The sequence below is a fragment of the Gymnodraco acuticeps genome, unplaced genomic scaffold (assembly GCF_902827175.1).
Source record: "Gymnodraco acuticeps unplaced genomic scaffold, fGymAcu1.1, whole genome shotgun sequence".
In the NCBI taxonomy this organism is placed as follows: Eukaryota; Metazoa; Chordata; class Actinopteri; order Perciformes; family Bathydraconidae; genus Gymnodraco; species Gymnodraco acuticeps.
Window position 1 is genome coordinate 69,992 of NW_022991005.1, and position 23,725 is coordinate 93,716.

A 23,725-nucleotide genomic window follows, 5' to 3' on the forward strand; every position below is an offset into this window, starting at 1 on the left:
TAGCAGGCGCATGTGTTCGAGCCAGGGATGAGAGACGTATATGTAAGAGAGGAGCGACGGCACGGGAACAATAGTGCCTCTGTGCCACGGCACCCCTCTGGATCACATTTCCTCAGAGGTCCAGATCGAAATGAGGCAGGGGCCCTGTCGCTGATCTAGCAAGCGAGCGCAGAAAGCCACACAGAGGGGAGGGTGCCGTATGTCAATAGTGATTAGGATCACGATCACAACTGTGGCGGGTGTGGGGGCGCACAGAGGAGGAAGAAGGGGGGGGGGGGGGGGGAGATTTTGCCCTCCTGAACTTTATTGTCTGGTTGCTGGTAGTGGGGAATGTGTCCTGGACTTGTTTAAAGTTAAGTGCGTGGATCAGAATACATTTAAAAAAATAAAGAAACGTCTTTAGAAAGTCTTTGTCAAAGCTTAGCCTTTCATCATCTTGTGATTTGTGGTTAAAGAGTGAAGAAAGGCATGACATTTCAGATGTAAACAGTTTCAAAGTGACATGGAGAAGTGTGCTCGTCTTGCCTGTTTTATGCCAGATTCTGGAAACACAGAATCTCAAAGCACTAGTGGAAAAAAATGAAATATTTCCACACTCGAGCATCATGTTCCCACTCCTTTATTTCAATTTCTCTGCCAATACATTTTTGTCCGGCAATCCTAATGAGGATCCTGTTTGTCTAAACATGGCAGTAAAATAGTGAGTGCTCCAATTCAATGCACTTCATATATTTTTCCATTCCTTCGAGTCATAAAGTGATGTATGATGACGTTAAGTTTTAAGGTGGTCCCATGAATTTGCAATGAGGTCATAGTTTTCTTTGTGGTTTTATGCGTTTCTACATTCAACAGTTGCTGAGCTGGCGTTAATGTGAAGTTGGTGCTTAATGTCAGGAGGATGTCGATTTGAATATTTTCAATTTGTAACCTTTCATTTTTGTTCAGCATTTGACGCATGACATGTCTGCTATACTGCCATATCGGTTACATATACAACTACAGCGCTTTAGAAACTGGAACAATGTTTAAACAAAGTAACACTCCTATGACTGTGGACTCAGGGTAACGTGTGAACAATAATTTGTTAAGCATTTTAAAGACAAACCTTTCAAAGTCAAAGTCAATGGAGGAGAACCGTGATTGCAGGATGGCCCAAACTCCCCAGAAGAAGTTGGATGCCTGGTGGAAGAGAAAGGAACATGTTCAGTACAATACTTCATCTTGTCTCTAGAGGAATGGCAGCAACAACATGTGACGGACATGCAGTCCTCATGCACTCTTTTGAAGATCCGATTAAATCTTCAAACGCACGCTTCTTCTTGCCCCCTGCAGGCGGGTCACAGTGGGGGCAGAAGTCTTCAGCAGGGCAAACACTCTGGATTGGAGACAACTAATTCAATGACAGACTCATTGCTTCCATGCAGCTAGTCCATAATACTCATCTGGGGCTGGAATGTGTTTCAAAAGTGTATGAATCTAGATTATGGGAGAAAACGTCCAGAAGACCCAATTAAACTTTGAGTGTTGAGACAGGTCATAATGTGCTCTTTATTAAATATAATGGCAATACAATGACAGAGTGATGATACTTACTGTAAGAAGAATCATGAATAAATCATAAAATATATATTTATTTGTTCGAACAAGTGTGCTTGAACTGTAAAATGTCGCACTTTCATTGAACTTTTAACCAGTTCCATCATTTATGTAGAGGACATAATGTTATGATCATTCAGATTTATATTCTGTGCCTCTACTGTGCTTGTTTACTTGCTTCAATGTTCGAAACGTCCTTAGCCTATCACCTACAATTACATTGCATTTAGCTGACGCTTTTATCCAAAGCGACTTACAATAAGTACATTCGACCAGGAAGACACGACCTTGAAGAAAACAGAATCATATAAGTACATCAGGTTTCATAGAACCAAACATTTCAAGTGCTACTCAACTGGCTATAGATAAGCCAGTCCTTTATTAGTATATAAGTGCTTTGTTAATAGTTCTATCGCTCGAAGTGGAGTCGAAAGAGATGAGTTTTCAGTCTGCGCCGGAAGATGTGCAATGTGTTGGAGCAATGTGTTGGAGCTCTAGCCAATCGAAGTGCGGGTGTTACATAGTGATGTCACTATGATATGGAAGTATACAAATTAGTGGTGCACGATAATTATCGGCCCGATAATTATCGGTCCGATATTAGGAATTATGACGTCATCCCGATAAAACCGATAAAAGTATTAATAGCCCCGATAATATACAATATATTTTTGGGGTAAAAAAAAAGGAAAAATACTGCGGTGTGGGTGGATTGGGATGAGGGGCGCTTGTTTTTCACTAGGCTCCTCCCGTTTTGCCAGTACTGTGGTATTAGTGGTTTAGGAAGAGGGGAGTTTTTCACAAATCCAGCGCTCCCTAACTCGTGCCTGGATGTGACGTAAATGGTGTGCGGCCGTGAAGCCAGGACAGTAAACAAACATGTCGCCGGTAGTATGGGACTATTTCAAAGTTTCAGAGTTAGATAGTTCGCTTGCTATTTGTATTAACAAATGCAGAAGTTCCACAAGGAGGGAAAAAGGCAACGAGCTATAATACTTCCAACCTGATTAGTCACCTGAAACATCGCCATCGCTACGATGGTGTGTTAAAAGCGTACGAAGACGCCTGCGCTGCTAAACTAGCGGCGAATCCAAAGCCAGCTGCAAAGGCACCGGGGCTTTTACCTATCGACGAGGCTTTTGAAAAAGGCACTTTATTTGGGAAAATAAATATGGTCACTTTGAAGAGTCAAAACTGTTCTTGGCTTTGTTTTGTTCACAGTAGTAATGCTCATGTCATTTTCTCACTACTAGTCTTTTTTTTACCACCAGGTGTGCAAAAACTACAGGTACATTTAATATATCTATTATATTATTATCGGTTATCGGTATCGGTCTTGAGAAGCAGGAAGTTATCGGTATCGGTTTCAAAAAACCAATATCGTGCATCCCTAATACAAATGGAGTCCAATGGAGGCGTTTCAGGCAGGGGGGGGGGAATGTGGGATTCTTCCTCAATTTGTGACGTGTTCTGCAACACTATTCCTTTTTAAAGTGATATTGTAAATGTTGTGGTTCTAATTTATGTTATTTTAATTGTATTAAAGGTGGGGTAGGTAAGTTTCAGAAACCGGCTCGAGATACACTTTTTGTTATATTCCATGGAATGCTCTTAACATCCCGATAGCAATGAATATCTGAAGTGCTTTGACAAAAAATCCATAAAAAAATGTCATCTGTGGAAGCCGTAGTACTGTAAAAAGTACAACCAATCCGTTTAGCCGGCTAAACGGATTGGATTGCCGCCCTGTCTGTCAGCCTTCCATCTCGTGCACGCACAAATGTATCTCGTGCCCTCATTGGGCGTGCCGTCATTGGGCGTTCATTGCAGCTGTACTTCAATGACTCGCCAGCAACAGGCCACTTTCACCAGTCTACTGACATCATGTTCATGTGTGTTGGAGGAGGTGCTCTGTAAGGAAGTCTGAAGGAAGGGGCGGATTATTTTCGGCTGTGTACTTTCAAATGTTAGTGCACTCGAGCTGGTTCCTGAAACTTACCTACCCCACCTTTAAATTGTAAATCTTTTCTTTATTTTGTCAAATCGATTCTTATGTCATAAAATGTGTCCGATATGAATCCTAGTGATGTGTATCAGGTCCACACCTCTGGTATGTGCACACTTGTAAAAACACGTGTTGCTTGTTCTAAATCAAACATCACAGCTGTATTTTATCACCAACTTCTTTTAAGCTTTGCTCCATTTGTTCGAGCTACAGAGCAGAACTGTACAATCACACTTCAGTGACCTCCAGTTTTCACCTCGTACTGCTCTGCTCCCTCTCCGCTGCACGCCGCCCCGGCAGAATCACAAACCTCTGTATTGAATGGTTCCCTCCTTAATGGCTTTGCTCACTTAGGCTTGCAGACTTCCATGCTTCCATACATTTCTGTTGTTCTCCACCCTTATTGTAAATCTTCATGGTAGGACCACTAATAGCGAGTCCTAATAAGATCCAGACAGCCCTCTGTTCTGCGGCCCACGGATATAATCACATTTTTATTTGATAATCAAATAAAGGGCGGAATGAAATACTTGAAGAGCAATGTGCGGTTTTCCCTTGGCTTGATTCCCCTCTCTGGCAGATTTTCATCTCTAATCTCTGCCTTGAGTTGGCTTTGGGAGATTGAGCGTGTTTCCATTATGATTAATAACCACTCTCCATTAAGGCCGCATTAGTCTAACACTAAGCAGAGAGCGTCGGTGACAGCGAGCCATTGAGAAAATCGGAGATGAGAGACGTGTGCGGGCAGAGTGACATCACAGAGCCGCGGGCTGCAGCCTCGGCATCACGGGGGGTTCCCTGCGGAGGAGGCGAGTTGTAAAGACCCCACTGCGTCTTGGCACCGTTTCCCAGGGATTAAGATACGAGAGAAAGCTTCACGGCGCTCAGATTTGGCGACGGGCCAGGCTTTGTCGATGCCACACAGCTTCCTTCAGCACACTGGTTTCCTCTGCATTCAACTGAGACTGAACTATGGTGAGGATTCAATGTAGTTTGATTATTCCAAGCAATTACCAAGGGATGTTAATGCTATACAAAAGGATCAAATACAATCTCATACAATTCCTTCTTTTTTAAAACAACACAAATATTAAAAAGGCATCAGAGTGAACTAATCATTAGCTTTGTATTGGAAATGTTCCAACAACATCATGTGATTTTGCCAGATGTGATAACAAATCGTTTTTTATCTTAGATTAAGTTTAACCTGACGGCAAATTGTCCAACATTTTGTTTAAAAACTTTCATCAAGCTACTTCTGATATAATATGTATTTTGCATTTTTATTTTTGTATAGTATGATCTATAAAATGTCAAAAAACTGTGACAGAAATCCCCAAAATCCCAGAGCCTAAGGGCATGGACTTAAATGTATTTGTTACAGTAAAACATATATTTTAATTAGCAAACTTTTTCACAAAGATGTTTTGTTTTAATGAATTGTTTAATCTAGAAAATATGAAACACACCTTTTCCCACAGCCTACATTTAGGGCATGTTATCACAGACAGAACTGTCCAAAACATTCAAAACTAAACAATACTTTACAATTAATACAATAGTTCATTATCAAAAATGAATGTACTTAATTTCAGCTTTAAAATTAATCATTTTTATAGGTCATCATAAAGATTTATATAATAATTGTTTTCATTATTTGATATATTTTGTTTTGTGATAAAGGAAAACCAGCAAAGATGATGTGGATACAAGCGGAGTACTGTCCCACATGTAGTGGGTAAAATGGCGCTATTTGTTATTTTTCAACAGAGATATTTCAGCTCCATTCCTTGACTTTATGAAAAAGAGACCCTATGATTTTCTCCGTTATCAGGCTCAGTATCTCTCATTTTGACACACGGCTTGTCAAAATGAATCGAGCTGGAAACTTGGCTTGTTAAGCGTCGGTGATCAATTCCTCCCACTTCCCCCCCGAGTCAAGAGTCCTCCTCGGTTTGTCATAGAAAATCTGATTTCAATCAACATGATGTTATCGCCTGTCTCCATTCCAGGCTTTATTTCTTCCCCCCGCTCTCATTTATCCCTCTCTGTTTTTTGGCCGAGGCACGAGTTATTTAAAAAAAGTAATATGCTTCCTCATCATTTCTGGGCTATTTCAGAAGACATTCACACCACCCCAGAAATTGGTCAGGACAATTCTGCATATTGTGTTGAGCTGTGAAAGCACTTTTAGACAGATATCCCACTTGAGCCACCAAAGAATGAAAATTGTGGTTATAATAAAAATAATTTTGGCTGCTGTCTTTCATTTTTCCCTGCGGCGGTTTCTAATCAACTCAGACGGAGTCCATCAAACTCTGAGCAGCGGTGGGTCATCTGTGGATCGGTTTCTTTGGGGAGTTGGAAAAGTAAATTGTTCAAATGTGATGGTGAGGTGTTGCCGCCCTGTCATTTCAGAGGTCTGCGCACATATGGATGCTGTTCAAATGCACACACTAATCTCATAATATTGACATTTGACATTGTCTCCAAGAACTTAAAAAAAGGAAATAGCCGTTGAGAGATTTCCAAAGTGTCGAGGCACTACATATTATATATTTGTATACACATTCAAACATATTTATTTGACTTAAACCGACATATTCCTGCACTTTCACTCTATCTGCATATTGAAGTATGAATGCTTGTATGTTGTCTTCTCCTGAATGTTGTAAGTCTCTTATTTGTTTTATTTTTGATGGCACCTTAAAAAAAAGCTCTACTCATCTCAATGTACCTGGATGATGACAATAAAGGATTCTATTCTATTGTCGGCAGGAGCAGACACTCACCAGGGAGAATTTGCAGACTTGAATGTAGAGCTTCGTGACTTCAGCCTCTGTCACGGTGACCTCACGTCCTGTGCTGTGATTGTAGCTCTGCAGATACGCCGTCAGCCAATCACGCTGGAGCTCTCGGCTCGGGTACCGGCTGTAGTTCACATCGCTCACACCTTCGACACAAAACACACACGTTAGTGGAGCTACTGTGGGGTTACATTTCAACTGTTTTAGATTTGCCAAAGAGATACGTCAACTCTTCTGTCGACACTTATTCTACGTATTACATGAGTCGTCCCAATCTGTGTACTAAAACATAAAGTAACATTAAAGAAGCAGAGGAGCCTTCAGTTGATTTATTTGAGTTTAGAATGAAATAAGGAATCCAAATAAAAACTATTTTTCATTTTCTCTTTAAAAGCACATTTATTTAATAAATCTGTTTCCAATCTTGATTTAAAATCCTCTTTTAAATTGTGTTGTTTCACAAATATACTGTATGTGGTCTAGTTTGTCCCTTTAGTTGTTCAATGTTGTACTAAAAATAAAAGATATTAATATTCTGATAGTGCTTTGAAATAAAAAAAATGCTCCTTGACATACTTCTTACTTTAATACTACTTGCAAATAGTTTATCAGTATTTATAATCCATTAAAAAAAAGGTACTTTATCATTTTAAAATGTATACTTTCAGTCCATTTTACAGACACTATTTTCATTAAATGGGAAATAAAAACTGGTCATTTTAAACTTCAGGAAAAGCCCTGAATATCTCCTCTACCACTGAATTTATATATATTAAACCGTAGAGAGATCTGTGTGAAAAAAGATGAATGCCTCTGTATTAAAAGGAAATGAAACCAGGATTTTATGTTGCCACTCAAATAAATCTCCAGTACATAAAACGTTTTGTGACATTTGGCTTCTTCCAGCCACAGTTTGGCATTCTGATAATTTAGAGGTTTTGAACCCAGCGTGCGTAACACAGCTATATTTCACATGATTTCACTCACAATCGTTTAACAGTTGGCACGTGTTGACATGAAAGCCGACGCGATATGCTTCTTCAAAACTATCTAAAAGTGATGAATTGGTGATTGTTCCACAAATGTTCAAATTAACCCTGTCTGTGACACAGCTGGTACATCAAAGCGGCTTTTTATCACCGCACAGAGAAAACACTTGAATGCAGCAAATGTGTCCTGGCAGCATCAGAAGAAGGACAGTTTCATGGTACATAATGGCAGAAAGATAAAGCGATATCATAGTCAAAGATTCTGCATACCACTTTACTCAATACTCCACATTAGGCGACATTATATGTGCTGACCGTGAGACAGATCTGGAGGTAAATTGGACTTCTTTCCACAGACCTACCAGCAAATTCATTGAAGTGATTGCCAATATCGAAAGCCTGGTAGTTGTAATCGGCGTACTCGTAGTCAATGAATTTCACCATACCTGATGGAGGAGGGAGAGGGGAAAAAAAGCAGCAGTTACCACGACAACATGACGAACACATCTCAGGTAAAACCGACGACTCTCCCTCCCTTTTTTTTTTCAAAGTATAGAACCTTGTGCGAGTCAAAGGAAAACCGAGTCTCTTTTGACTCAGCGTCACCCCGGGCATCCTTGTGAAATATGTGAGAGAAATAAATAATCATAATAAAAGGCTTCTAATAATAAGGGTATTTAATAAGGTGGGAACATATTTTCAGCGGCACAAAGGAGATACAAATAAAGGGAAGAGGTATGAAGACGATGCTTTATTATGAATTGATGAAAAGAAACCCATTCATGTTCGGATTCTTCGACCACAGAGCTACAATGAAAGACTTTACTCTTATCTGTAATTAGCTGCTTTGATTTCTTCTGATTAATAGAAATCTCCTTCATGTTCATCACGATAATCTAACACCACCATGTTTCTAGGTGTCAGCTGAGATGCTCACCCTCTTTGTGGTTGAAGATAATGTTTTTCGTGAGAAGGTCGTTGTGGCAGAGGACGGTCGGGGAGTCGATCTGCGAGAGGTGTCTCTTCAAAGACTCCATTTCAGTCGACAACGTCTCAAAGCTGGGCACGGGACTGTAAGAGGTTAAAAGAAAATTACTTCAATTTCTTCTGAAATGGAGAAGGCAAGAATGTCTGAGGAAGGATTCATGAAAGAGGGGCGTCTGTGATTCAGGCGTATTCGTGGTTCAACATTCATAGTTGTACACTTAGCCAGAGTGGGATGTTTTATACAAAGACTGACAAACATACCACCAGTGAGCTTTGGTGAGGCAAAACAGCTGTTTCACACTATACATACTTATTTAGCAAATACACAAAACAGGCACTAACCTCTGAGATAATGCAGCTTTAGTGGTACAACTTTCCAAACATTTATCAACGGGGGTTAAAGTCAGAATTCACAAGTCAGAATTCTGAGATTAAACACAGAATTGTGACTTTTAATTCAGACATCTGAGAAAATTCCAGCTTTTTTCTAGGAATTCTGAGAAAAAAAAGTTCTCAAAATTCTGACTTTAATCTCAAAACTAAAACAAATACAATTCCCAAATTGCCCTAATCCTAGAGTCAGGGTTCATACACTTTTTCACCAATGATTCTCCATGACTTCTCCATGACCTTTACCTAATTTTCCATGACCAAAAACATTACTCTTTCTCAGCGGCACTGAAAATGGTTTATTTTAAACATGGAACAGGAAAATAAGGTCTGCATCTGAAACATGTTGTGCTTGTCTAAAACAAATCAAAGCTTGCTAGCTTCCACACGCTGAAGCAACTCAAATCTCTCACCAGCAAAATACCTCGACAGTTAAATGCCATTTTACGTTTCATTGCCATACGATACAGTATGTATTATCGTTATAGTATTACTATTTCAGCGATTAGATAAAATATAAATTATATTTGATGCAACTTTTGTTATATTTCCATGACTTTTCCAAAACTTTGGGAAAAATATTGTTTTCCATAACTTTTCCAGGGCCTGGAATTAGCATTTTGAATCTCCATGACTTTTCCATGTTTGTCATGACCGTAAGAACCCTGTAGAGTTAACAATAAACAAAGAAGCAAAAAGAAAATATCATTGATGGGATACTTAAATAAAATTGACTTGACTCAAGTTTCTCAAACTTGCATTTAGCTTCAGAACCTGAGCATGGATTCAGAAGTACTTATTGAAGAACTTCTGAAAAAGCTCATTAAAGATGAAAGAAAGAGAAATAGTTAAAGCAACAAAGACATTTCAAAGGCAGCACGCCTCATTGTTGGACCATAATGTTGCTACTTCTTCATATTCTTATTTTAGTAACCCAGAATGTCTCCTCTCACGGTGACTCACCTGCTTTCAGGAATTGTTCACTCTAAAATAATTTGAATTGATTGTGTTCAGCCGAGTGTCAGAGTCCTGTTGTCGAATGTTAATGCTGTTCAAAGCATTCTCAACCAAACAAGGATTTCATTAAAAAAAAGCCACGGTTCTTAAAATATTGGCCTTCACAAATCGGTTGATGGAGTTTTTGGAATATTTGAGAAAGTGTTAGTATTATATAAAGAACGTTTGTAAACAGCAGCTCAAAGGAAAAAATCGGAACAAAGCCTGTGAAAGAAAAATGAAGACCTTTGTGAACCAGTTGTCAGAGAGCGCGTACTTTACATGATGTCCTTTAAAGCATTGTTTAATGTTGGTAGAATTTCCCTTGAATGTCAAAACCAAAGATTATACTACAAGAAGTAATCCATAAAATATGGCACTTTGAATGAACTCGAATTTATCGTTTTTATCTTGAATGCACAGATTGAAAACAGACTGAACTCCCGGAACGCAGCAAAAAATACAATAATAATCTAATTATTTCGAATGGGCTAAGTAATGAAAGTAAGTTTTAAATGGATGTGTTAAATAGAGGCAGAAATATGGAGAAACATTAGGGCTACATGTGAGAAAACAATTTAAGTAAAAATGTAATCTCGAAATCTGAAATTTTTCACAGAATTCCTACTTTTTCCTCAGAATTTTCAACTTTTTTCTCAGAATTCCGACTTTTTTCCCTCAGAATTCCCACTTTTTTCTCAGAATTCCCACTTTTTTTAAAATCAGAATTCAATCAAACTTTTTTTCTCTTCTGTACAAAGAAATATGGACTTTTTCCACTATGGACTTTGGATAAGAGTGTTTGCTGGAAGAGCGCAGACACAGAAGATCAACTTTGTCCCAAACTCCACTTCTTATTTTAGGAGCAACATGTTTGTAAACTGAAGCAGTGGGACGTGCTTCTTTGAGAGGTTGCATGTCTTCTTTTCACTGTGTTGATGACTCCATCTATCAGTCTGTGAAACGCACCTGGAAGAAATGCTGCGCCAGCATCCGTCTTCTAATTCATTTTCGAGTTTCTTTTCAGGCGTCAGGCCACGATAAGAGGGTAATTGAAACACTACCTATTTATTCAAGGGGAACACACAGATGCTCCGGTATTATACACACTTGTAGACATCATTTATGAGGCCCGTTAGGAACGCACAATAAAAGCAGAGCCGTGTTTACAGACCTGACACTGAGGCTCTTCTGTCTGATATAACTTCTCCTGAACATCCTCAACAAGCAGGAAAGTAATTAAGTACATTCATACTTAAGTACATTTTCAAGGCTTTACTTGAGTATTTCTAGTCTACTTCCACTCCATAACGTAAGTATTAACAGTTTTTACTTTGCAGGTGTATTTTATGAATACAACAATTAAAGGAAGGCCTATTGTGCTTTCTTTGAGTTGTTCTCTTTCCTGTAGTGTGTTATATAGGTTTGTGTGCATGTAAATGGTCTGCAAATGCAACATTCCCAAAGTTCCCTCCAGAGGGAGTTTCTCTCCGACACACTGAAACACCTCCATTTGACTCCTTTGTTCACTTCCGTAACATAATGACATCACTTTGTAACCCATGTAACCCATTGTACGTCATAGGCTAAGGGGCGGGACATCTCTTAGCGGTTGACCAATCACAACAGAGCCGGCCAGTTAACCAATCAGAGCAGACTGGGCTCTGGTTTCAGACAGAGGGTGAAAAGACATATTAGATAGATATAGATATTTTGAAGCTAACATTTTAGCCCTTTTACTTAAGTAACATTTTGAATGCTGGACATTTACTTTTAACAGAGTGTTTCCACACTGTGGTATCATTACTTTTACTTAAATAAATTATAAGTATCTCTACCAAAGTGTTTATTCTATTTCAATCTCAGTCTTCCTTCCTGCTGTAGGAAAGATTAGATTAATGAAACAAGTTGACATCTAAACAAGCGAAGCAAGTATTCAAAAATATATATTTCGTTTTAAAAAAGGTGCTTGAGTTTTTTTTTTTTAATCACATTTCAATAATTATACAGAAATAGTGCAAATACTGTAAATCTTAAAAAGCATTTTCACAGCCAGGAATATATCTGTCAGAGTTTGAATCACATCTCCTCCCTATGAAATCTTTCTGTTATTCCAAATCGACCCCCTCTGACATGCATAATTTATCTCCCTCCTCTCTAATGTGAATTAAAAACACACAGTTGAATGGTGAATCACCCTGATTCCCTTTCAGCCCGATCCATTGCTTTAAACTTAACAAACTGGCTTTACCATAGAAAGCCAGCCATTACTCTGAGTCAAAAGCTAAATGAAAGACTTCCATTGACTTAAAATGGAAACCTGTCGTCTTGCCATCAGATCTTTTCCTCTCCTTTTCACCAGAAACTCTGCGTCAAGTGCGTTCGCCTCCTGCTCCTTGTCAAGTCTCTGTAAGGTAATTAGTGGAATTTCCTCCTCTGGCGCTTCATTATCAATGTGCCTTATTTACATATGATTTCAAACACCAGCCGAGCACTGGCATTTTTTTCCTTTTTACAGTTTTATGCGATTCGTGGGAGTGCAAACGGGAGACGTAGCGGGGGGCCTTTGGTTGCACCCTTTGCTTTTCTCTCCCATCTCTGACTTGTTCTGCGCTCGCTCTCTCTCTCTCTCTGCGAGCCGTGCAGCTGCTGCAGCTTCTTCTCTGTATCGGTCTCTCTCTCTCTCTGCACAGCGGGGGGTTTGGGAGCTGAAGACCTCCTCTGCAGGTGCAGCCTCTTCCTGCTGCCTCTCCCTCGCCTTTCTTTCACCATTTCCTCTGAAGATCACATTCATACCACTCACTCATTCACACTCAAGTACAAAAGTTTCCTCTGATGCCTGTTTAAAAAAATCACTTTCCCTTTTTTTATTCTTGGTTTTCTCTGTTTCTGCTTCTGTGTGTGTGTGTGTGTGTGTGTGTGTGTGTGTGTGTGTGTGTGTGTGTGTGTGTGTGTGTGTGTGTGTGTGTGTGTGTGTGTGTGTGTGTGTGTGTGTGTGTGTGGTGTGTGTGTGTGTGTGTGTGTGTGTGTTACATTCAAGAGACTACCGAATAGTGTTTAAGATTAACCTCGTAAATAACTTATTTTCAATCTAAAATCTTCTGACTTTATTTTCCAACACTTTTATAATATCATTTTAATTAAATGATATTTTCCTGATCATTTTGAGTGTTCTGCACGTCTGTGTTCGAGCAGCAGTGGACTGTGTCACACAAATGTCTCACAATATAGCACCATCTATTGGGCCTCTGAATGTGGTGCAGCCTCCGTCTTCACATGAATATTATGGTGAGAATTATCCTGATTTAGCCACACTCGGAGTTTGTATTAAAAATAGCTCTTTGCACTAATTAGTGGAGTTTTCTAATAACTTTTGATACTCAAAAAACGTTCTCTTCTGTTAAAACTGAATCTTAAAAGAAAAAAAACTTTAATTTACATGTTGACGTGGGTTAATAACATAAAATGATCTTGAGACGTAAGTCAAATATTTCTCAATGCTCCATATAACTCTGTGCCGTCCATTGCATCCTTTACTGTATAGCGTGTTGGATTTCTCTTGAATATCAACATCAGATTAGAGTAGAAGGTATTTTAAGTTTGTTTTAATGCTTAATAGATTGCTATTTCACTGAAAACAATATCAATATTATGGATTTATTTTATTTAACTGGATATTTCTGTCTATAAAAACCCAAAAAACTACTAATGGTGCTAAGTTGTGGAAGTGCATTATAAAATGATGTGTTAAAAGATAAATGGTTGCAAGGCAGAACGGTACCACTTTACAATAAGACGACCCTTATAAAGGGTTTACGAATAGTTTGTAATTCATTCATTAATTAGGTTGTGAACACTTTATAAATCATTAATAAGCTTTTATAAGTCATGAGGTAAACAGGGCAACTGTGACCGGTTGCTTGCCAAATAGTGAGCCCACATGTATCTGTACTGCTAAGCCTTATGGCTAACTAGCTTACTTCGTCTTCTTCATCAGCCAGCATCCTTGGTATCTGTTGTTCACTGGGTGTTTCTCAATGTCGAGTACGCTTGATTGGTAGCACATGTCTTCCGAGTCACTTACTTCAGAAGCGAGGCAAGAACACTTCCTGGCATTCGGAAAACGAAGAGTGGAACAGGCGAGCAAGTGTGCAGGTGTGCGTCATATGAGAGGCCCCGCTTTACATTTTCCACCACAGATTTGGGGAAATTGGTCCGTGCGCAAAGCATTGTGGGGATTTTAAGACCGCGGAGTCTACACACATGTGCAGCCTCGAGATTTCTCGCTACGAAGTACGCCGGGCTCGGTAGAATTCCAAGTATGCTGGACATTGGAACAGTCCTTCGGCGGCACTCGATGGCGTAGTATGCTTGAAATAGTGGCTCTGGAGCAGCTTTCCTCGACATTGAGAAACATCTAGTGAGTTGATTCTCGCTAAGTAGCCAATATAAGGCTTAGTCATCTTGCCGAATAGTGAGCCCACATTTATCTGTACTGCTAAGTCTTATAGTGGCTACTTAGATTATTTCATCTTCTTCATCAGCCAGCATCCTTGGTATCTGTTGCTCACTGAGTTGATTCTCGGTAAGTAGCCAATGTATGGCTTAGTCACCTTGCCAAATAGTGAGCCTGTGTTAGAACTTGTTGATAAATGGTTCTTAATGATTAATTAAAAGTGTTTACAACTTAATTCATAACCTAATTATAAACCCTTTATGAATCCTGTATAAGGGTAGTCTCATTGTAAAGTGGTACGGGCAGAACATATGCACGTAGAGTGAGAATAGTTGACTGTGTCTTGTCTTCCTGTTGACAAAGTAGTCATGGAGTTAAGTGTTTTTATCCATCAGAAAGTTAAGTGTTACTCCATTTGTTACGTGTGAGAGGGGGGTTAGTTTATTTGAATTCTTTGTTTGTGTTATCTTTAGGGGATGAAAAGTGCTGTAGAAATACATTTTGATCTGTCCCTCCTTGAATTGATTTTGTACCCTAGTACCAAACTCCTTCTGCCAAAATGAAAAGAAACCCAGTTGTTCAGCAGCGGCTCAGAGACTCTGAGTCTTCCAGTTTGAGTTTGCATGGACTTCCGACCCCTCGGCTGCGTACATAAACAAAGTTGAACGTTTGACCGATAAGGAGAGCTCTGCAGGAAGCTCGTGGCCCGAGCGTCTGTTTCTTTGTAGTGTCTCGAAGGCCCCTCTCACCTCTGACCCCTGACAGAGATAAAGCAATGTCACTGCCACGCAAGCCCCGCCCCCACCTCGTCTCTCCAACCAATCACGGCTCGCAGCAAAGAACTCCGTCCACGAGGTGACGGAGGTGAATGTGAAACTCCAGCACCGGCAGTAACTTAAAAAAGACAATATATGGGTGGACAGCAGCGGCTTTGAGAAATGTGCATATGGCATGTGAGAAAATGATAAGGCATCAGTGGAAGTGCTGCTGCCGAAGAGATAAAGATGTGGAAAATGCTGCTGGTTTCTGTCAGAGGGATGACTGCAGAAATCTGCTACTGAGCTATTTTACTACTGAGGTCCTGTATCCTCCCAACTGAGGGTCGATAGGTATTTATTTAACACGTATGTCATTTCCACAAAAGCAGATAATTGACAGCTCTCTTCTCACTGGGACGGTTGACCATTCACTAAGACCTGCCAAAATGAAAGGATTCAATTCTGGCAAACTTTGATGTTGCTGGTTTAAAGTCCATGAGTTGTTGAAATGACCATCTTTGAAATGTTTTCAGCTCGCTCATTTGAATCTTTTTAAACTATTTAACCTGTTAAACCCGAGAGGCCCCTAATCCGGGTCTGGCGGGTAGTTTTTTCACGAAACTGTGTCTCAGGGCTTCTTAATATTTAAAAATATATTAATGTGTCATACTCACTTAACGGTTAGAAACTCAGCTAACTGAAGATATGAACAAGTTTTACCGAAACAAAGCACAAGTCTCACAAGAAGCGTCTAAATGACCCCTGAGTGAAAAAATGCTAACGCACTTAGCACAGAACTCAAGGTAAAAAATACCCTTATTACTTATCGTAACTGCACAAACAAGATATCCGATTAAAGCTTTTAAAAGGGAAGTTATAGTCATTTGTTCTGGAAATGTCATTTTCGAGCCTGAGACCTGAAAAACAGGCTCAGGGCTAAACAGGTTAAAATATGTCCTTCAAGGATAAGACGCTGATTACAGTAACGTAGCCTGTTTGGTTATTTATGTAAAGAAGTATCTAGCCTTTCCTTCAACTTGTCTGAGGATCTCGACCACCTGCAAAAGACGTTCAAGAATCTCGTTTTCTCTAGAATTAGACATTTTTGTCTGCATTTTCCTTAAAAGTAACCCTTATTCCTCACCATCGGATGTTTGTTTTCTTTGGTTGCAAGGCCACTGCGAGAGAAACTTGCGCGCCACAAATTCTCTGGACAATGAGCGGCTCTATTCACACATTGGCTCCTACATCATTATTTAGACTTTGTACTATAGAGACTGGTGAGAATGATTCTGACATGCGTGTTCCCACATATAACATAATGTGTTCAAATGGGCTTAACATCGTTGTAAAAGTAGCTGAGAATGCTCTGCAATCCAAATATTTTTACTTTTGTATAGTCTGTATAAAATCTCTCTAATGCGGCTTTCACACCAGCGCTTTTCCCTTTCTAGCTCCGAGCGGGAGCTTTTCTGGTTCAGCTCTGGTTTCCCTTTTCTGCTCCCGCTCTGTTTACACCGCCCAGAGCTGCCGCTGCTGCGTCATGATGTCACCGTTTACGTGCCTGCTTCATAAAATCCAAACCGCGCGGAAATCCCTCACATCGACAACAACAACAATGGCCGATTGTATTGAAGCGCTGTTCGCTTTGGTTATCCTCTTACGAAACGAAATGGAAGGCATCGGACGACTTTACAAGGGACGACTTTACTTGGAACTTTACAAACATCACATGCGAAATGCAAGACTTCTTTGTGGTCTTCAGCATCTACTTCAACGAGATGCCCCTGCCCCCGCCTCGACGTAAGAGAGACGTAAGCGACGCCGCCTCTTAGCTCCGAAGCTCTTGCCTCTAGACCGAGAATTGTTTGGAGCTGGAAGTGAACCGGATTCCGGAGCTAAGAGGCGGCGCCTCTGCGGTGTGAACAGGAAAAACCGGTACTTTTCAGCTCCAGCTCCGAGCCGGAGCTGAAAACGCGTTGGTGTGAAAGGGGCATGAGACCTTATTTCAGGCGCCTCTCCAACAACCGTTAAAACACTTTGAGAAGTCTGGTCTATGATATATATATGATTTTGTCCACACAGCAGTACCTTTTTGTGCCGCGCTGCTCCTCTGAGCTGCTGTTCCGGCTCTGCACCAGCGTGAGAAAGTGGGACATTTTGGTCCAGAGAAGAGGTTCAGCAGGCGTACCACATTTTGGCTGGATGGAGTGGATTCTCCCCATCTCTGCTGCGATCAATCTGCGGAGAGAAAACATTTTCTCCGATGAGCCTTGGCCGACGCTGTTATTGCACAAACAACCATTATCAGAGGAGAAACACAACTCCCTTTCCATTTAGCCTCCTTATCTCCTTCTTCTTCTCAAAAAACGGGCCTTGTTGCATCCGTGACCTTTTGACTACTTGAGTGCTCGTTCTTGAGGATCTCAGTGGTGACATCAAGTTTTCAGGGGCTCTCCCCACAGAGGGTATCAGCAGCGGGGGGTGGGGGGTGATGGATGCGTATCACGGCCCTGGCTGTCCTACTGTCCTCTGCTGAGAATAATGATGCTGGACTGTTATCATGAGGGTGATGAATGGAACCGGGGGCATGACTAAACAACATTGCCCAACATGAAACATGACTTAAGTTATTTAAAAACACCTGCATTAGCACAATTGAAAGGCTCAACATACACACATGACCTTGAGCCACCACTGACTGTTTTCTTAGAAAACAAATGGTCAACGTTTCACATTTCTTTCAATAAACCTGAGGAATGTATACAGTCTGACCACGGCATGGACCTGGGAAAAATAGCCATGGGCATCTTAATGGGAATTTCTCTATGATATTGTAGAAACCATTTTGGCTAGCAGTCACACTCAATGAAACTGTGGTAAAGGATATCTTAACTACGATATTATGCTTCAACTTTTAGAGTGAACATTTAAATCAGTAGTTTCAATAATAAATTCAACGATTTAGTGCGAATTCATTGCAGTCACAAGTCATTCTGACTGTGACTCAACACATTGTTTTCATATAATTATGCAATAATAACTCAATACATTTGGCAAATGTGTTGAAGGAATAAAATCTTTACAAAAAGTTTCTTTAAACAAAATAAAGCGTCAGTGCATGGTCAAATGTGTAGTGGATTGCTGATAACATATATCTTTGTTTCATTATTTATTTATTGCATGCTTTTGATGTTCTTACAGTACTTTTATTCTGGAAAATAAGAACATGTATAGTCAGTATATATATATATATATATCGAATTCTTTTAAAAAAAGGCTGTATTTCATCAAATAGCACAATCATTATAGCAAGCCAAAAAACTGCTAAATGTTAATGCCGTTTTAGAATTTCTTTGAAATGTGAGCATGACTTGTTTAAGATTTAACTCTCAAACAGTGAATTCTGAAGAAATGTTCAAATCTACATCACATTCTGTCTCTTTTAAGGCCAAATTCCTACACAATGATCATCATAGTGTAGTTTAAAGCTGGGAGTGAGAGAACTGTGAAAGTGAAATATGAACCAGGCCCTTCCCAAAGCCTCTGATCAAATCAACCTCACAACAGAACCACATGAGTGTGAGAGCTGCTGGCAGAGACCTGTAGATGGAGGGTTGCAGCAGCAGCTCGTCCTCCAGCACGGTTCCTCTCACAAACTCGTAGCAGATGCCGTTCTGGAAGCTGCAGAAAATCTGCGGCCCGCAGCCGTGGGCGTGCAGGACCTGAAACATCTCCAGCTCCCGGTCCCGGTTCACAAAGAGCTCCGTCATCTGGCCGTACAGACGCACCAGAACACAGCCGGGCTCCTGGAGAGGCGCCACGAAGCAGCCCATCAGCTGGTTGGTGATGCCCTCTGTGAACCTCTGGAGAGGAGATCACAAGGGAAATTCCCAATAAAGATGATTAGGGCCAAATGTAAAAAAAAAGTTTGGAGATATGACCAACATTTTTATTTATTTAGATTGAAGTCAGAATTCAGGAAAAAAGTTGGAATTCTGGAAAAAATAAAGAAACAAATCATTAGAAAATATTTTTTTCAAAAAGGTTGTTTTTATGCTTTCTTTGTTCTTGTTTAATCCGAATATATTTGTTTGACTTTGATCCAAGAGTCTACAGAGTTCTGAAGATACAAAACACGTGTAAAGAAAAAAAACGTGAGCCAAATGTGAAAGATTTGTTGCGATCCGACCAAAGGTCATGTTTTTTAATTTTTTAGATGAAGCCAGTTTCCTGAGAGAAAAAAGTGTTTGTTTTCTTTGTTCTGGTTAAATCAGAAGTATTTGTTTTGAGGGGGGGAGTATTTGTTTTCTTCAGAACATCTCAGAATTCTGACTTTGATCCCAGGGTCTACAGAATTCTGAAGTTAAAAAAAAAGGTGAAAAGAAATCTGAAATAAATGAATTTCTTTTTCTGCAAATCTCAGAATTCTGACTTGATTTGATTTTGATGAAGTACAATTTTAACCCAGAAGGGTCCTGCTTTATAAACGAGTGCCCTGGCCTTGCAGAGTGACTGCAACAAAGAAACACAACCATGTAATAAAATGAATGTACAATTAGACATAAAAACAGAAAAGACGATACAGGTGTTCACAGCACACGCAACAGCATGACAGATGGAGAGCTGCAGAGAGCTACAGCCTGACCTTGTTGACGCTAAAGATCACACTGTACTGTGTGTGTGTGTGTGTGTGTGTGTGTGTGTGTGTGTGTGTGTGTGTGTGTGTGTGTGTGTGTGTGTGTGTGTGTGTGTGTGTGTGTGTGTGTGTGTGTGTGTGTGTGTGTGTGTGTGTGTGTGTGTGTGTGCAACAATACCACAGTCACCACTGTTTGCCTGCAGAGGCCCCATCGGACGTCTGTTGTCATTCAGTGGTTTCTCAAAGTCTCTCATTCTCTCCAGTCTCTACGGTTTTCCCTGAGCCTCAGAGAGGAGCCAACAGTTCTTCATTTAGATGGAAAGTGAACAAACATGCCCACCTTGACATCTGATCAAGTATTTATGTGGAGGATGAAGACTTTCCACTGGCTTTGACACTGCTATCAATGTCTCTTCTATTATATCTTTACACAGGCAAGATTTCAGATTTGCTGTACTACTACTACAGCTACTACTGTACTACTTAAGCGTCTTTGAGTTGTGAAAAGCGCTATATAAATAAAATGCATTATTATTATTATTACTATTTCTTTTATATCATTCCTTTATGGTCATTTCAAAACAAAGTGTCATTATTCTCATCGTTGTTATGGCCTTTCTCTACCCAAAGAAATGTTAGATTACAGTGTACCTGATTTTATACGGGGGTAAAACAAGGCACATATTCAGGATTGCCTATACATTTGCCAATCAGTTCTTAAATGTATTTTAATTATTTATCATATTTAAAGCGCTTTCTCTTTCATTTAAAAACATCTCTGTTAACTTATATTCCTTTGTTCCTTCAAGCCCTACATTTGATCTAATGTCTTATCAATAGAAAAACTATTAAAATATATATTTTTTTTATTTATTCAATTATTTGGTTATTTAACAGGGATAGTGCACTTTCATAAAAATTGACATAAATGCGCAAGAGTTAGCCAAGTGGCAATTTTTCTTCTGTAGTTCTTGGATAGTCTGTTGTTTCAGAGTCACAATAAAACGTATTTTAATATTTAAAAATAACACATTTATGAAAACATTTGCAAAATAGAGGCTCCCAATAAAGGTAATTCCAATAAAAACATATTATTGCATAGTAAAAACTTTAAAAAAGGAAGGAAAGGAAAGAAAAGGTTGTAAAATAGAAATAAATAGAAAATACAAGTTGGTAGTTTGAAATAAAATCTCTGCATAGAAATTTAAGGCACAGGTGTCGCAGTGGGAACTATCTGTCCTTCCCTTCATATATTCCAAACAGACGAACACAATACTTCATTAAAAGGGACTTTTGGGACCTAAGGCTGAAGGGAGACATCCAGTCTTTGTGTACACGGCTGGACCTTGTGTAGATTGAGAGGTCACTCACCAATGTGCTGTCACCTTACAAACATAAACCCTATTTCTCTGAAAGATTGGACCTTGTGTTTGCACATGGGACCAGAATGGGATTGTCCTGTCAGATTCTCCGACAACACTACACATCTGTTCCCAGGGTTGATAAAATAAAAACCGTCTACTTTTGTTGTGAGGTTACCTTGGCTTTTCTGTTGGATTCATACCGGGTTTTTTATACATATAGAGCAAGATGAGACATTTGAGTTTTGTGTTACATTTTATCACCATGCTCTTAATGTACAGTATCCGTCCGATTCAATTTATAACAATTAAAAACATCAGCTAGTTGTACTTTAAGGCACTGACACACCAAGATCAGTCAGTCTCTGCACGAACATTTCTTGGTCATCACATGATTTACCACTTACTCATACAGTATATTTTTTATTCGGTTAGCCGTGGCTCTGAGAGAACTTTTAAGTTTGAGCGAATCAGTGCACAAGTAGAACAACTACATTGATGGAAACAAGCAAACTACTTAGGTCAAGAGGACATCTTGATCGTTGTATTTTGACAATGACATGACCTGACTTGTATGAAGCTTAGTAAAGGGAGAGAGTGCTTTGGAAATGGTTGGGAAAATGTAGCTTTGTATTAATAAAGGAATCGTAAATGTCTGCAGTCTTATCTATCCCCTTAATACAGACTACCACAATCTGCTGGTTTGCAATGTGTTCAATTTAGACTTTTTGACCATGATACAGGCGGCAATGATGGTTTGGTTTGCTGTGGCCTTAAAACATGGTTACAATTTAAAAAGCATAACGCTGGCAATATTCTAAAGTCTTGTTAACATCAAAAAACTTCTATGAATAGAAAAAAAACGAACAATGTTAGTCTGTTTCTCAATAATATCTGACCTCTCCAGTCTCTGGTTTTCCACTCTTTGCCCAGTGGGTAAATCTATAGATCAAGTTCACTGTCACTACCATTTCATGACCTTGCATGCTTAAAGTGCACCTATCATGCTATTTTTAGGCAATAGCATAGGTCTCAGATATATAAAACATTTAAAATATATAAAAAACATGTCTATGAAATGTTTTGCTCAAAATATCAAACAGATCACCCATTCTAGCCATGGATGAAGAATAAGAACTGGAGACAGCGTGGGAGGCGGGGCCTCGTTCATTCCTATGAGTTGCTCATTGGCGCATGAAGTCAAAATTGCCCAACTTTTGAGAGAGCGAAACGTCACAGATTACCCAGAATGCCTCAGAAGTACCCGTATGTGCGCCATATAGAGCATGCGCAACTTTAACCACGCCCCCCAAAAGGCTCGTTCACATCAAGCCGTCCCGTGGGTTAGATGCACGTTCATAATGCAGAGGAAAATAACTCTCAGAATAACGTTATTAGCACATTTTACAACTTGAGGACCTAATGTATAGACCTAATAAGGGCTATACAAATGTTCATACTGGGTAGTTTATTTGGTTAAAAAAAAAATTATCCAACGATTTACAGACCACTCTTTCCCCATGTTAGTCAATGGGAAAAAGTATTTCCGGGCCCAGGGACATCACGAACTGATACGGAAGTTGCAGTCCCGCCGTTTGGACACTACGAATTGTGGGAACAGAGTCCGGAGCACTTCCTGGGGGCTTGATTCTAGCCATGCCTCATATCCCTCTATTTCACTTCCTGTTTCAAAAGTGCTGATTTGGGGTAAAAAGCTTTAGAAAAAATAAGAATTGATAAAAAAAAAAAAATTTAAAAGGAGGGGTCTGAGCTCATGCGGGACCCGGCAGCTACTGTCTAAACTAAATGCTGCCGTGATGAAACGCCATATCATGGATTATCAAGGATTGTTTCTGAAACAGTATGGAGCTCAAAGGCTTTCTCTCTTGCCGGTTATACCACAAGGTGAGTTCCTTTTTACTTCCTGCTTCTTCACACACATGCTCTCCAGTACAGGTTAGCTCTGAGTGTTAGCGATGCTAATGTAAACACCGACCATATTACGTCCAAAACAGTCGGGCATTGTTTCTGATAGCAACGTTTCTGATTGGGCCGTGGGTCCACATTTCAGATATTACGTGATATCGGACGCAAATCTGGATCAGCTCCGTTGTTCCCCGTTTTTAGAGATTTGGGTACGGAGGAAAAGAGAGAGGGTTTTATTTGCTGACGCTGCGTGAGTTCCCTGACACACCGGGGACACATCTTTATGTATAAAAGACATCAAAAAGGTCATTTTGCATGATAGGTCCCCTTTAAGTTAAAAATGTAGATTTTCCATACTTTTGTTGAAAATGATTTTGTTTTTAAATGAAATGTGTATCGTCAGTATTATCTAACATACAAATGTACGTATGAATTCCTACAGACTTAAACATAACACTTAAGATAAATTACAATAATCACACAGCACACTTTATGTGATCTGGCATCAAGTTACTCAGTCACCAACAAAGGTGATATAACTTGTTTTGGTTGATTATGCTTTTATGCAACAAGACGTGATGCTTGAAGAGTCAATTTCAGCACAGCCAATCATAGAAGAGTATTCTGTCCTGTAACAGGTGCACACCCACACAGTCCTGAAACACTGAGCCCACATGAGCACTTGCGGGTAAAGTTAATCTGGGCAGACACTTTTTATGAACCTTCAGGTTTGTTAACTCAAACAAAACAGCTTCTGCGCCTGGCTGCATATTGATTTTTTTGTTGGCATTTTGAATCAAGTTTATTCGAACAAG

At 39.7% G+C, this 23,725-nt stretch overlaps 1 protein-coding gene across 1 annotated transcript in view; it reads right to left on the minus strand.

Annotated features, from left to right (window-relative positions):
• The window catches only part of zgc:113516 (uncharacterized protein LOC541449 homolog), a 38,158-nt gene that overhangs the window by 12,758 nt on the left and 1,675 nt on the right, over positions 1–23,725 (minus strand). Inside the window, exons 2-7 of the mRNA XM_034236179.1 lie at positions 18,588–18,850; positions 17,076–17,225; positions 8,335–8,468; positions 7,760–7,843; positions 6,394–6,554; positions 1,106–1,179 (exon numbers count right to left, since the gene is read on the minus strand). Of these exons, the coding sequence (XP_034092070.1) occupies positions 1,106–1,179; positions 6,394–6,554; positions 7,760–7,843; positions 8,335–8,468; positions 17,076–17,225; positions 18,588–18,850 (866 nt within the window). The remainder of the gene's footprint in view (positions 1–1,105; positions 1,180–6,393; positions 6,555–7,759; positions 7,844–8,334; positions 8,469–17,075; positions 17,226–18,587; positions 18,851–23,725) is intronic.